Raw genomic sequence first — 15697 nt, forward strand, 5'->3', positions numbered from 1 at the left:
ACATCCCTACCATCAGCCTCCGCCCACGTGGAGGGTGAATTTCGCAAGGGATGAGGGCGGTGCTGGTGACTAAGCGGACACCGAGTGGGAGTGAGGCTCTCCTCTCATCTCCACCGCGGCTTTGGGAGGAGGTACCTCTAGCCTCATTTTACCAATGCAGGAATTGAAGCTTAGGGAGGCTAAGTAACCAGACTGAGGTCATGCGTGGGTAAGGTTTGGATTAATTCCCCTGACAACAAGGACATGGTCAGGGAGAAAAAAACTAAACTAAAAACCAAAAACCAGGGTCACGTGGATGGCTCAGTCAGTAAAGCATCTGACTTCGGCTCCGGTTATGATCCTGGGATGGAGCCCCACACCGGGCTCCCCTGCTCAGAGGGGAGTCTGCTTGATCCTAACCCCCAGCCCTCCCCTTGTTCTCTCAGTCAAATAAAATATTGGAAGGAAGGAAGGAAAGAAAGGGGGGAAAGAGAGAGAGAAAGAAAGAAAACCAAAAAACCCCAGAACCAGGTATCAGTACTATCACCGGGTGACGGTACCACTGGACGTCGGCCACATGCTCACACCTCAGCGAGCCAGACCTGTGATTGCTGCCTGGGAAGAATGCTGGTGAAGGTGCTCGCTCACTTCTACGGAGCACGGAGTACCAGACAAGAGGCCTCTGGTGAAATCACTTACTTCATCTTCACGATAACTGGATGGAAGTTGTTACAATTATTGGCACCATTCTATAGATAGGGTTTACTGAGGAACAGGGAGGTTCGGTAACTTGTCCATAATCACAAAACTAATAAATGGCGGGAAAATGGCTTCTAGGCCACAAGGGAGTGACAGGAGACCAGCTTGGGTTCCTCAAAGGAAAGGTGCCAGGCATACCTACCCAGGTGACAGAAATCATAAAATTGAGACAATGTGGGTATCTGGGCTCAGCAAGAACAGACACTGAGCACTGGGTTCCTTCGGGGCAGAGCCCGTGTGCACCGGTTCCCTATTTCCTCCTGGTGGAGGGAAGGGTCCAAGAGGAAGGGGAGACGTTTTAAACCAAAGTGAACAGTGTCTCTCCAGGGGCCTCACTGGCTTTTGGGGCTGGATCTTTCTCACACATCAAGTCCTCACTCACTTGATGCCACTTGACCCCTCCCAGGCCAGTGACAACTGGAAAGCCATGAAAGACTGAGACACTCTGGAGGGAACGAGAAAAAGAAACGACAGGTAGGTGGACGGGAGCAGGTGCGGCTTCAGCTTCTGGTCCACACTCACACGCTCTGTGCCCTTGGGCACGCTACTTAACCTCTCGGAGCTTCACTATCATCAGTAACTCCAGATAAAAGTACTGCCCACAGAGCCGCTGCCTTCGGCTCAGGTCATGATCTCGGGGTCCTGGGATCGAGTCCCGCATCGGGCTCTCTGCTCAACGGGGAGCCTGCTTCCTCCTCTCTCTCTCTCTCTGCCTGCCTCTCTGCCTACTTGTGGATCTCTCTCTGTCAAATAAATAAAAATAAAATCTTTAAAAAAAAAAAAAAGTACTGCCCACAGAAGGTGGTAGAAACATTACGTAAGGAACGAAAAGATACCTTGCGTATTGTCAGGGGTCAATAAATGATAAGCGACAGAACATCAGTGGTAATACACAGTGCCTAGATTCAAATTGTGAATTCAAATTGTGGCATCATTTTCTAGCCAGAATGCCTCTGGCAAGATACTTAACCTTCTAGAAGCCTTGGTTTCCTCATCTGTAAAATGGGCACACACTGATGTATATATGTGGGTTGCCGTGAGGGCTGAGCAACCTCATCTATGAAGCGTCTGTAGTGCTCTCTAGCACACAGCAGGCATGCTCCGGCCATGTGGGCTATCATCACTGCAGGAGTCCTGGCTCTTTCATCATGTGCGACTGAGAAAGTCAAACCCTCTCTCCCCCTGCCTCAGTTTTTCCAACTGTACTGGGAAGTGGTTGGACTAGAATATTCTTAAAGGCTTACACTAAGTTAATTAAGCAGCATTTGGTTGATGTTCTTAACTCAGGGGAATGTATGCGGGGTTCTGGTATGGGGCACATGCCCACCTACCGCCAGCACTCACTCACCTTTCTCGTTGACCTCTGCTGTCCAGTAGATGTCCGAGTCATGTGTGAGCTGGGCCTGGAAAGGGGAGGTGTGGGGGGACAGGTCCTTGTCTGTGATGTTCAGCACTTGGGCCACCGGGCTTTGGTTGCAGATGGTGATGTGACGGGGCTCGGGGATGGGGCCGTGGTCGTTGATGTCCATCAGAGTTAGCAGGAGGGTCCCAGTGCCAGTGGTGGGAGGGTTCCCTGTTTATAATTACACACAGGAGCCCTTTCAACATCTGCCCTTGGTTGGGGTGACAGATGAATGTTAAGCTCTCTGATCTACCCAATCAGTCTCAGGATGTCCCCACTAATAGCCCAGCTGTAACTTTTCAAGTCCCTCCACGTCCTGCCCTAGTCTCATCATAGATCAAACCAGTGAAGGCAAATCCAGGACAATCATGGCATCATTCTCAGCAGATTTTCCTAACTGATCACAGCAGCTAGAGCCTCTACTCATCTGTCCCAAGGGGAAACCTACTGGCCACCTCAGGGATGACGCCATGTTTGCTGATGAGCTCTGGGGCCAGGTCCCTTCACAGTCCTGCCGTGACTTCTCACCTGCTTCTCACTTGTTTCATCATGTCAAGCAAAGACATCAAATCACGTCACAACCCCCAGCTCTGTCACAGTGTGACATCACTCATCAATCACGCCACTTTCCAGGCAGCCCCTTCTAATCAAATCACAAGGGGAAACGGACAGGCCGACCCGGGTGTCAGTGAACCACACACTTGGGATGAAAGAAATCCTTCTCCTAATACGTGGGTCTTAGGGAAACCCATAGCCAGTTCTAGTCTTTAAAAGTCTCCTCTGCAGGTCCCCCGTGGCCCTCCAGATTGGTTTGTTGGTAGACCCCCTGACCCCCTACTCGGTCCGGGGAGGGGATGTGCTATGCCGTGAGATTCAAAGGCACCCAAGCGGACGGGCTGGGAGGAAGCTCTCACCGTCGTCTGTGGCCAAGACCAGAACTTCATAGACATTGTTCTTCACGAACTGTTCATCCTCACGGTCTAAGACCCCTGTGGCGGTGACCTGCCCACTGTCTGGGTCCATTGCTAGCCACCCTGCTGGCTCTCTCAGGATGTGGTAGCTGGAATGGAAAAGGTGGGAAGAGTCATACCCAGTACACTTAGAATTCTGGTTGTCATTCCAACTGGCAGACGCTGTCATGGGACTTGGGGCTCCCAAGCATGATCACATGAAAAATGCATCTCCCCGCCAAATGGGAGCCCAAGCAGCAGGCAGACATCCCAGCAGGGACACATGATAGAGAGTGGCTATACCTGCCCCCTGGATCTCTGCTCAGAGTCCTCAGCCTTGGGGAGGATAGGAAGGGAAGTCACTGTGCAGGGGTGATGGTCAAAATATGTAGCAATCTTGACGGTAATCGGAACAAGCGCTGACCACAGCAAACAGCCCCTCTGATGCTACTAGTGCTTCTGGATGCTTCCAAGCCCGCCTCCTGGTTACCTGATCTTCTGATCCCCCTGGTCAGGATCCTGTGCTGTGTAGGTGCACACAGGCTCCCCGACAGAGATGCCCTCCTGGACCTCAATGACTTTGGAGGGTGGGACAAACACAGGTGCCTCATTCACATCGTCCACGTGGACCACTACGGTGGCTGTGGAGGTTGGGAGCTTCACCACAAAGGGAGCCTCATTGGTCACTTCAACGTACAGGACATGCTGGTTTTTGGCCTCGAAGTCTAAGCCCTGCGGGAGAAGAGGAAGGAGGATCTGAGCTGCCAAAGTCTGAGGAGGACCCATGCAGTGCTGTGATGTCAGAAAGAAAGGGCCTGTGGCCAGGGGCTGGAAGCTCCCAGCATCCACAGTACTGTCCTTCCCGGGACGCCTGGGTGGTGCAGTCGGTTAAGCATCTGACTCTTGGTTTTGGCTCCAGATGTGATCTCAGGGTTGTGAAATCCAGCCCCATGGAGAGGCCAGCATTGAGCTCCATGCTCGGTGCTGGGTCTGCTGGAGTTTCTCTCTCTCCCTCTGCCCCTCCCCTGCCTCTCTCTCTAAAACAAATATATATTTAAAAAAGAAATGGTGTCTTTTCCATAAAGCCTTTCTTGAACTTTTTTTTTTTTTTGAGAGGGACAGAGAGAATCTTAAGTAGGCTCCACGCCCCGGTGCCGAGCCTGAGTGGGACTCGATCTCACAACCCTGAGGTCATGACCTGAGCTGAAATCAAGAGTTGGGACACTTAACCATCTGAGCCACCCCAGTGCCCCATCCTCCCGACCTTTCTGAGTGGCTGGTAGGGCCTTTCAGACTACCCCTAGACCTGTAAGCCCTAGAGCTGGCTCCCAAGAGGGTGGCGCAGGGCATGCAGTAGAAACCTGCGGAGGCCTTTCTGGTTGTCATAATGATGGGGATGCTCTTGGCATTGATAGGCTGGGGTAGGGACAGAGAACTGTCCCACAGGCCATGCGACTTGCCAGTAGCCCCTTGGACGTTCATGTATTCATGGGTGTGAAAACTCTTGTTTACTATTTGTCTTACATATAAACTAAGTTTTTGGTGTTGTTTTAATATATACTGACTTTTTCAGGAATGCAACTTCTTTTTTTTTCTTTTCTTTTTTAGACTTTATTTATTTGACAGACAGAGATCACAAGTAGGCAGAAAGGCAGGCAGAGAGAGCAGGGGAAACAGGCTCCCTGCTGAGCAGAGAGCCAGATTCCGGGCTCGATCCCAGGACTCTGAGATCATGACCTGAGCTGAAGGCAGAGGCCCAACCCTGTGAGCCACCCAGGTGCCCCCGACTATCCCTTCTTGCAACAAAAACTTTGCAATGCCCTCATTATGAATTTCATTAATAATGTAACTTTTATAACTTATACAATTCTAGAAAAATAGAATACCCTAACTGTGAAATAAAGGAGAATTTTATAGGAAAATTACTGATAATAAGATATTTCTATATATAAGCTTTGGGATACATACTAGAAAACATAATGAAGTAGTCAGTTACTTGCATCTCTTTGTGGAATCGTCCAAATGAGGTGGAAACTGCATGTCACTAAGGCGGCTCATGCGTACCACAGGTGTACCAATGTTTTCACCGAACAGCAAATACACAACTTTTAGGAAAGGCCTGGACAAACCAAACTATAAGCTCCCCTCAGAAGTTGCATTCCTGGGGCACCTGGGTGGCTCAGTGGGTTTAAGCCTCTGTCTTCGGCTCAGGTCATGATCTCAGGCTCCTGGGATCGAGCCCCGAATCAGGCTCTCTGCTCAGCAGGGAGCCTGCTTCCTCCCCTCTCTCTGCCTACTTGTGATCTGTCTGTCAAATAAATAAAATCTTTAAAGAAAAAAAAAAAAAAGGAGATGGTCGCTAAAATAAAACCCTGCTTCTCTAAGTCACTTTTTTTTTTTTTTTTTTAAAGATTTTATTATTTGAGAGAGAGACCAACAGCACAAGCAGGGGGACCAGTAGCTCCCCATGAGCTGGGAGCCTGATACAAGGCTTGATCCCAGGACTCTGGGATCATGACCTGAGCGGAAGGCGGTCGCTTAACCAACTGAGCCACCCAGCCACCCCAGGCTATTCTTCATAAAAAAAAAAACAAGAGGTTAAAGAAATCAAAAAAATGATTAGGCCCATCTTCTTCTTCTTCTTCTTCTTCTTCTTTTTTTTTTTTTTTTTAAAGATTTTATTTATTTATTTGATAGACAGAGATCAAAAGTAGGCAGAGAGGGAGGCAGAGAGAGAGGAAGGGAAACAGGCTCCCCACTGAGCAGAGAGCCCGATGCGGGGCTTTATCCCAGCACCCTGGGATCATGACCTGAGTTGAAGGCAGAGGCTTTAACCCACTGAGCCACCCAGGCGCCCCTAGGCCCATGTTCTCAAAGTATCAATTTTATTCAAAGACTTTTTGAGAGGCAAGCATATCTCTAACTACTAAGTAACTTAAAACATTTTACTATGCAAAAACGTAGATACATATTATGGATTCAATGCAAAACTAGCAAGAATTCCAATAAAACAGAGACCCTCTGTGTGAGAAGACTAACTGCGGGCAGCCTCTGGGTGCCCGGATCTGGAAGGAGGGGCTCTACTCATCTGCCTCCATCAGAGCAGTGACTCTCACCTGTATCATGGATGGAGTCCCTCGGTAAGATAAACTTGGAACAAACTCATTCTTCAACATGACAGGGATGGCAAAGTGACAGAAGGCACAGGCCTGCTGCACTCCCTGGTGAACATTCCAAAGTAGGTGTCCCACGGCAGGTGGTACACTGACTGTCCCTTGTCTAACGCCCAAATGGACTCACCTTTTTGGTCGTCAGGATGCCCTGGTTGCTCTCGGGGTGGGTGGTGATGGCAAAATGGCCCCCTTCGTCGCCGTCTAGGATGCGGTAGGTGGCGCGCCATGCCGGCGAGCTAGGGGCATCCAGGTCAGTCACCGTCAGCCTCTGCACCTCCTGGCCCACCGCGTTCTCAGGTACTCGGGCCTCGTACTGTCGGCGCGGGAAGCACAGCACCATCAGAGCAGAGACTGACCGCCCACCCAGAGACTGTTCCCCTCTTCGCCAGCTGTGGATCCTCCGGGCAACTCACCTTCCTGGGACCACCCACCCCACACCCCACGGTTTCAGGACCCACACAGATGCAGCATGTCCTCACAGCTGCTGGGAGAGGCCACAGGGACCTGTTTTTCCTACATCTGAGGGCAAAATACTCCCGCAAGCTCGCTGGGTCTGGATGCCCTGAACCCTGCCATGTGTGGCGTCCACCTAGCTGAGATCAGAAAGGTATGAAGACGGTGGCAAGAAGGACTAGGGGCCTGATGGCTCTATGGCCCGGATCAGGAACGTTTCTGGAAGTTCTGGGAGAGGTGGCAAACACTGGGAGCTCAGCTGCTTGCAGCAAATTTTTACTCAAGCCTAAATCATGTTTAGGAGCCAGTTATCTCTGCTCCCCCGCAAGAGTTATCTAATGACAGAAGGGGGTAAGTTGATTGGCACGGAGTCCTCTGTCACCGGAGGTGTGCAGAGCATTCTCGGGGGGAAGGTGGGCACGTACAGCCGTGAGGCCAATTCTAAGTGCTCATACTGATGAACACTTTTCTTTCTTTCTGCCTATTCTTCTTCCTTTCAGTAAACTCCACCCCCAACGAAGGGCCTGAGCTCATGACTCGGAGATCAAGGGTTAGTCACATTCTCCAATGACTGAGCCAGCCAGGTGCCCCTCAACACGGCTTTTCATATCGAGCACTTCTGTTCCGGGAATGGCGTTATCAACTGTTCAGAGATTATTCCTTTCAACACGGAGAATGAGGCAAGGAATATCATTCTCTTCATTTCACAGATTAGGAAATGGGGCGCAAAGACGTTAGGCAGTTTGTCTCTGGTCATACACCCTAGTAAGCGGTGGGGCAGGACCAGAAGCAAAGCGAGCTCGTTCCAGAGTTTCATTAGAAAGAAAAACCTGAGCCCTTCATCATCTGCGGAGGGAAGGACTGACCAGGCACTCACCTTCTGAGGCTCAAACACGGGAGCGTTGTCATTGGCATCAAGGATTTCGATTATGGCCACTGCAGTGGTGGTAGACCCATCCCCGTCCATGTCTGTCGCCTGAATGGTCAGTGTGTACTCGGGGACTCTCTGGAGAGGAAATGAGTTCAGGTCAAGGGGCGCCTCATCCTGGGCTCCCAGAAATACAGCCCTGCGTGCATGTGGAGGGTAAGGGAATCTCTCCCCATCTCCCATTGTTCTCTTGAATCCCCGCCCCACAGCTCACCCACCATAGGGAAGAACGGAGGTAAAGGGTGGAGAAATGCAGACCCACCTGGTTCTCCTGGGCCAGCCGGCAGTGCAGTCTGGGGACTGCCCCCGACCCTGGGCTGATGCACAATGGGAGCTTTGAGTGGGCATTTGGGCAAAGGTATTAATTAGGAAACAGTGGGCGACTCTAGCATTCATTGAGCTAATTCTACTTTGTAGCACACAAGGGACAAATTTGGGCAATGTGCATGCTAAGTGAGCCATTCCAAGAGGAAATGAGAACCCCTACAGAAAATATCAAACGCCTGCATTTTACTGCTGCCTCCTCAACCTTAACGAGATCATTTGGCACCATGCCGCTGGCTTCAGAGAGCTGTGGGACATCAACACGGGAACACAGCAGCAGCCATCCCAGCTGACTTGGATTCTCGCTGCTCTGCCTTAGGCTGTGCGGCATGGACAGGGGCTTCCTGCTCTCGTGTTAGGCCCCAGCCTGAGCAAGGCTGGAGAGATAGCACTTTCTCTAGGAGCTACTCACCTCCCGGTCCAGGCCACTGGAGATGACGCTGATGGTGCCCGTGCTCCGGTGGACAGTGAACATGAGGTCATGCGGATCCTTTGGCTCTTGGCTATGGATAGAGTAAGCAACCACCCCATTGTACGTGTTGATAGCATCGTCCTCATCTGTGGCTGTCACCTGCATCACAGAAGTGCCTAGAGGAGAGAAGGCACGAGTGAGCATCCTTCCTCCTTGCTCTAGTCCCAGCCTTGCCCACTTCTGGAATTCTGAGAGGCTCCATTCTGTTCATTGACTTGGACCCATCTTCCACTTTGTGGCAGATTGCTAGGTGGGGTCTGTTTTCCATTCTCTGCTCCTTTCTTAGAAACGAAAACCTCAATCATGTTAAGCTGAGCACAGGCCTGCCTGGAACAAAGACCATCTATTTCCCAAGAATGAAGCTCTGAGATTAAGAACTTGCCCAGGGTCATGGGTGAAGAGGCAAATCAAGATTCAAATCAAGATCTTTGTAGCTCCAAAGCTAGTGGTTCCCAAACCTGACTGACCATCTGAATCTTCTGGGAAATTTTTAAATATACAGATTCCAGGCTATACTCTAGGAACACTCTTATTCAGGGTTCTTGGGATAGAATGAGAAAAATCTGAAATTTTTAAAAAGATTTTACATATTTGACAGAGTGAGAGACAGTGAGAGAGGGAACACAAGCAGGGGGGAGCAGGAGAGGGAGAAGCAGGCTTCTCCCTGAGCAGGGAGACCAATGTGTAGCTCGATCCCAGGACCCTGGGATCATGACCTGAGGTGAAGGCAGACGCTTAACGACTGGAGCACCCGGTGCCTGGAGATTTTTAAGATGATCCCAGGTGATAGGATGCACACCTGAGAAAATCAGGTAAGGAGGGTTCTTACAGGCTTTAGGTGCCTGGTCTGACCTCCAGATGGTTCCAGAAGTTGACCCAAGGCTAGGTCTGGGCCCAGCAGACCTCCCCAGCTATCTGCCGCTCCCCAGTTCTCTTACCAGGTAATACCCCTTCCAAGACACTCCCTCTGAAAACATCCTGGGTGAACTTGGGCTTGTGGTCGTTCTGGTCTGTGACAATGATGGAAATGTTCATGGGGTCTTCCACTGAGGCACCATTCTCTGATACGGCGTGGCCAAAGAGCTGTGGGTGCACAGGTATAGGGTCAGCCTGGCCCCACCAACCCACGGGGTCCTGCTTCTTGTCGGATGCTACAGGTTACTTGCCTCATACTTCGCAATTTTCTCCCGGTCCAGTGGCTTATTCAACAACAACCAGCCTGTTTCCTTCTCTATAGCGAAGATACCCTCGGGGGGACTGTCTGCTCCAGGCCCTGTGATGCTGTAGAAAATCTTGGTACCTCTGTCCTTATTAGATTTGAGCTGGAAGCAAAAGAAATTGGCAGCTGACAAAGTATCAACTATCTCAGGATGGCAACAAAGGTGAGGAGGGCTGGAGAGGCACTGCCTTATCAGAAGCCAATCCTGTTACCAAGGCTTTCAGGAGCAAGAAACCCCACTGGCAGGCCTTTGGGTGAGGGTCCCTGCAGCCACCCAAGACTCTAGGGAGAAGGCACAGTCATACCTGATTCAGCCTCTGAGGGAAAGGGCCCTTGCCATTCTCAGCGACAGATATTGGTGGAACCACCCATTCTCTCTTGTGTCTTCGCAGGACGCGGCTGGATGGGGAGATCTTCGGTGCTTTCCGGTCCTACAAGGAGAGGAGACTCCGTAACACAAACAGCGCACAGCTGGAAGACACCCGACATCCTCGCACTTTGAGGGGTTATTAAGGGTGAGGAAAGAGACCTAAAGGGGTTTACTGCGAAAGACAAATTGAAAATAATCCTAAGCGTTCATTTGGAGAGAACCAACTGAACACACATTATAATACTTCCATCTAGTGGAACTGCTCTACAGCTCTAAAAATGAGGAATGAGGAAGTCTATGTGCTGACATGAAAGATCTCTGTTATATGCTGTTAACTGAAAAAGAACAAGGTATATTAAACTGTAATTTGGTTTCGTATTTTATTTAACAACGTCATATGGTTAATATGTATCGTCTTCTGTGTGAAAGGGTAGGAAAATAAGACCGTGTATTCATAGTGGTTCACATATAAACAAAGTCTGGGGGCAGACACAAAAGAAACTAACGACAGGGTTATCTGTGAGAAGGGGACAGGCAGTATACTGATCTATTTTTAAGTGAAGAAAGAAGGCACAGACATGTGAACAGCATGCTGGATTTTGCATAAAAGAGAGGATGAAAAAAGGTCTGTGTATTGGGATGCCTGGGTGGCTCAGTTGGTTGAGCAGCTGCCTTTGGCTCGGGTCATGATCCCGGCGTCCTGGGATCGAGTCCTGCATCGGGCTCCTTGCTCAGCAAGGACCCTGCTTCTCCCTCTGCCTCTGCCTGCCACTGTGTCTGTATATATATATGTATGTATATGTATATATAAAATACATAACATATGTTTAATATAAATAAATATATAATATATAAAGAAATTTCAGAAGGAAAAAACTGGTAACAGCGGTTATCTGTGTTTTGGACAGGGCATTAGGTAGATGCACAGAAACAAAGGGAGGTTATTCATTGTGTAACTTTTTATTATTATTATTATTATTTTAAAAGACTGAGAATTAATTATTATTATTATTATTATTTTCTGAAGATTTTATTTATTTGACAGACAGAGATCACAAGTAGGCAGAGAGAGAGGAGGAAGCAGACACAAGCCTCGATCCCAGGACCCTGGGATCATGACCTGAGCTGAAGGCAGAGCCTTTAACCCACTGAGCCACCCAGGCGCCCCAACTTTTTATTATTTTTTAATTTTTTGAACCATGTGGCTATATTAGGTCTTTAAAAAATTAAAAGAGAAATGTGGCCAAGTGCCTCGGGTTTGTCTTCCCAGAGGCTCATGGGATCGACATCCCTTCCCCCCGGGGGTTTAGCCAGATGATATGAGAAGGAAGGAAAGGGAGGTGGAAAGGGAATCCCTGGGGCGAAGGGCACTGCCCCGCTGGCTTGACTCTCTAGCGCCCCTAGTGGGAGGTTATAAGCTGTGGGCAACCAAGGGCCAGGACGGCCTTTTCTGAAAGGGCAACATGGTTCATAATGGCCTCAGCAACCTCAAACTCCTGGCTAGCAGCAAGCTGGGCATGCACAGAGAACAGCTTTCTCCTGTGTTGCAAGTGTACGTGGTGTTTTACCTGAACTGTTCTATCATTCTGCCCGGTGAAATCACCATCAGTGCCAGGCAGGGCTGACTCTTCCCCAGGGCAGTCCACGCAAATCACTGTGGGGAAGAAAGAAAGAGAGTATTAGGAAAGAGGGGGCTTCTGGAAGCTATCCCAGCGGAAGCAACACCTGACAATAGTCCTCTGACTGTATCAAGGGCTGATCCAAGCCAGAAGGAGACTGGCTTTTGTCTCCATTGTGATCAATTATGAATTCCAGATGGGGCTTCCAACTTTGGTCTCGAGAGGGACAATCACTTTGTGGTTTGTGAACCGAGGCCCTTTCTTTCCTCATGACACCTGAAGAATCAAGATCATAGGCATTCAGCCCATCAGCCCCAGACAACCTCATGAGACACAAGGTAAACCCAAGGTCATAGCTGGAGGCAGGAGGTTTTCAGCATTTTGGAAGACCACGAGTCTACCTACATGCAATATACATCCTGCTACCACACAGATGGTTCTGGACAACCTCTAGCTGTTCCAGTTTATCACATTCACCATGTTTTAGTTTATCATGCTCCCTGTAAATCCCCTCAGCTTGGCCACCATTTAAATAAGCACTCGGAGGTGCTAACTACCATTCACCAAGCCAGAGTCTGGATCCATTTCATCCGGACAACTACCTTAACCACCAAGGTAAGTATTAGTTTTTTTTTTAAAGATAAGAAAACTGAGGTTCAGAAGCCACATCGGCCTGACTCTAACATATTCGCTAGAGAGTGTTCCCTGATTCTGGCCCAGATACCAATGTGTCCTTTCACTAGGCTGCAGCATGACAAGGCCCACAGGGACAGTCACAGAAATGTCGGCGTGAGGCCTCCCAACCGTCCTTTTTATGAAAAATTGTCCTTCAGTCTCAGATGATGATGATTGCTTTATTTTCTCCCCCTCCTTTCCTCCTCTACGATGATTGTTTAAAAAAAATCCTTTCTTGCGGCACCTGGCTCGCTCAGTTGGCAGAGGCTGCAACTCCTGATCTCGGGGTTGTGAGTTCGAGCCCCATGTTGGGTGCAGAGAGGAGTCTGCAAATAAGGAAGGATAACAGATTTTTTTTTTCTTTCAGATTTCATTTTTAAGAAATCTCTACATTCAGCGTGGGGCTCAAACTCACAACCCTAAAACCAAGAGTCGCATGGTCTACCGACTGGCAGAGCCAGGTGTCCCAAGAGATGAGTTTTTTTTTTTTTTTAAACTACAAAAGTAATGTGAACACAATGAAGTATTCAAACAGTATATGAGTATAATATTAAAAAGTAAAATTTTACTTTTTTTAAAGTAGGCTCCACGCCCAGAGGGGAGCCCAATGCAAGGCTTAAACTCATAATCCTGAGTCATGACCTGAGCCAAAACTAAGAGTTGGACAACTTAACCAACTGAGCCACCCAGGTGCCCCTAAAAAAACTAGAATTCTAAGCTATAAATATCCATAATATAAAAAGAGCTCCTAAAACCCAACATCAAAAAACAAATGTCCAAAGAAGATACAAAAATGGCCAATAAGCCTATGAAAAGATGCTCAGAATCATTAGTTATTAGGAAAATGCAAGCATAAAGCTCAACGTGATACTACCCCACACCCACTAGGAAAATGATTTTAAAGTATTTTTTATAAAAGATTTTATTTATTTATTTGACAGAGAGATCACAAGTAGGCAGACAGGCAGGCAGAGAGAGAGAAGGGGAAAGCAGGCTCCCCGCTGAGCAGAGAGCTTGATGTGGGGTTCCATCCCAGGACCTTGAGACCATGACCTGAGCCAAAGACAGAGGCTTTAACCCACTGAGCCACCGAGGTGCCCCAAAACTATTTTGGCAGGGGTGGGGAATAACAAGTGCTGGCAAGAAAAGAAGAAACTGGAACCTTGTGGCACTGGCAATGGAAAATGGGCAGCTTCCCTGTGAAATAGTCTGGTGCTCCTCAAAACATAAACACAGCCAGCCGCAGGACCCCGCAGCTCTCTTTCCAGGTGCACACCCCAAAGAACGGAAAGCAGGAACACACGCAGGTACCTGTATGACAGTTTCCACAGTATCTTTTTTCACAGTAGTTGAGAGGAGCGAACCACCCAAGTGTTCACCGAGAGATGAACGGATCAACAAACTGGTATATCCACGCAGCAGAATACGATTCAGTTTTCAAAAGTAACACAATTCTGACACGGGCTATAATATGGAACACCCTTGCAAACGTCACGGTACGTGAAATAAGCCAGTCAGAAAAGGACAAACACTGCAGGATCCCGTGTATATGAGGTACCAAGAACAGCGGAGAGAGAGGAGACTAGAGGATCCCGGGGCTGAATACGGGGCAGATGCGGAGTTCTGTCCAATGGGGACAGAGTTACTGTTCAGGATGACTAAAAAGTTCTGGAGATGGATTACGATGCTGGTTGCAAAACACTGTGAGTGTGCTTGAGCGCCACAGAATTATTTACTCTAAGATGGATAAAACGGTCAGCTTTATGTTATGTGTATTTTACTTCAATAAGAAAAAACAGCAGAAGTCTGATGTGGGCGTGTAAAACGGAACAGTCATTTTGGAAAACTGTTGGGTAGTATTTACCACAGCTAAATATGCACATTCCCCAAGACCTAGCAATTCCACTTCGTGGTAGAGACCCAGCCAACACACACACTCACCCGAAGGCACGTGTTACAATGTTCACAGCAGCACTGCTTCTAACAGTGAAAAGCTGGAAACAGCCCAAAGGTTCATTGAGGCAGAATGGATAGGAACACCATGGTATATCCACATAATGAAATTAATCAGCCACAAGGACAGATGATGACCGGGATGAATCTCACACACCTACAGCTGAATGAGAGAGGCCCAGTGCAGGGTGCCTGGGTGGCTCAGTAGGTTAAGCCTCTGCCCTCAGCTCAGGTCATGATCTCATCAGGGTCCTGGGATCGAGTCCTGCATCAGACTCTCTGCTCAGTAGGGAGCCTGCTTCCACCCCACCCCCACCGCCCTCTGCCTACTTGTGATCTCTGTTTGTCAAATAAATAAATAAAATCTTTAAAAAAAAAGAGAGAGGGGGGTGAGGTGAACCATGAGAGACTATGGACTCTGAAAACAACCTGAGGGTTTTGAAGGGGCTGGGGGTGGGAGGTTGGGGGAACCAGGTGGTGGGTATTAGGGAGAACATGTATTGCATGGAGCACTGGGTGTGGTGCAAAAACAATGCATACTGTTACGCTGAAAAGAAATTTAAAAAAAGAGAGAGAGAGGGAGAGAGAGATGGGGGGGGGGGGCCTGGTGTGAGAGAGGACCGCGTTGCGCGTTGACATGAGGTTCAAGAACAGGCACAACAAACCTAAGTGAATGAAGTTAAGACACAGGTCATCCTTCCAGAAAGGGGGCAGTGAACCGAAGGAGGACGAAGGGAGGCTTAAAGGCATACAGAGCGCCTTCAGCTCCACAGAACTCAGTGCCAGCTCGCTAGACGCCAACAGCTCACAGAGAGCAGCAGAATCTGGTGGGGGAAAGCTGGAATGTGCCTGTGACAAGGAGAAGATACTTTAGACCCCAGGTCCCCACTGAAGAGTGGTGGCCTGTGACATGCTTGGCCAGCAGGAGCGGAAGGAGGGATCTAGGCCAGAATCAGCTCCAGAGGGTCCTGGAGGCAGCAAGACTCCCAGGGTGACCCTGCCCTTCACATCCTGCACACAGCTGTAGAGACCCATCTTCTGAGGATTCTGGCTTTGCCCGAGGGCTACAAGGACCAGAAATGCTATATCACAAAGGTTAAATCACCTTTAACCTTTGTGATAGGCAATGGTTAGATAATCTATGGAACGCTTACTCCACAGATTATTCATGCAAGTATGCAGAATTATAGCAGAGTTTTTAAGTTAACTAGGGAAGTTCTTATGCTATGAAGTGAAAGACAGTGAGCAGACTGTAGAAAGGAATATATGCAACAATGCACATTTCAAAAGACTAGAAGGAAATGAAAATTTCCAATAAGTGCAGTTACCAGCAACTTCCTTTTTAAATTTTTCTGTCAGGGGGCGCCTGGGTGGCTCAGTGAGTTAAAGCCTCTGCCTTTGGCTCAGGTCATGATCCCAGG

General features: G+C 48.8%; 1 protein-coding gene across 4 annotated transcripts in view; it reads right to left on the reverse strand.

The window, feature by feature from the left end:
• CDH3 (cadherin 3) overlaps positions 1 to 15697 on the reverse strand; it is a 74681-nt gene that overhangs the window by 38466 nt on the left and 20518 nt on the right. For all 4 annotated transcript variants that reach the window (XR_009348698.1, XM_059152178.1, XM_059152177.1 and 1 more), the window contains exons 3-12: positions 11598 to 11683; positions 9965 to 10090; positions 9607 to 9762; positions 9379 to 9523; positions 8381 to 8556; positions 7594 to 7722; positions 6391 to 6576; positions 3581 to 3822; positions 3055 to 3200; positions 2087 to 2311 (exon numbers count right to left, since the gene is read on the reverse strand). Coding sequence is in view for 3 of the 4 variants with exons in the window: in XM_059152178.1 (XP_059008161.1) it covers positions 2087 to 2311; positions 3055 to 3200; positions 3581 to 3822; positions 6391 to 6576; positions 7594 to 7722; positions 8381 to 8556; positions 9379 to 9523; positions 9607 to 9762; positions 9965 to 10090; positions 11598 to 11683 (1617 nt within the window). In the remaining variant the exon portion in view is untranslated. The remainder of the gene's footprint in view (positions 1 to 2086; positions 2312 to 3054; positions 3201 to 3580; positions 3823 to 6390; positions 6577 to 7593; positions 7723 to 8380; positions 8557 to 9378; positions 9524 to 9606; positions 9763 to 9964; positions 10091 to 11597; positions 11684 to 15697) is intronic.

This window comes from Mustela lutreola, chromosome 16 (genome assembly GCF_030435805.1).
Source record: "Mustela lutreola isolate mMusLut2 chromosome 16, mMusLut2.pri, whole genome shotgun sequence".
Lineage (NCBI taxonomy): Eukaryota > Metazoa > Chordata > Mammalia > Carnivora > Mustelidae > Mustela > Mustela lutreola.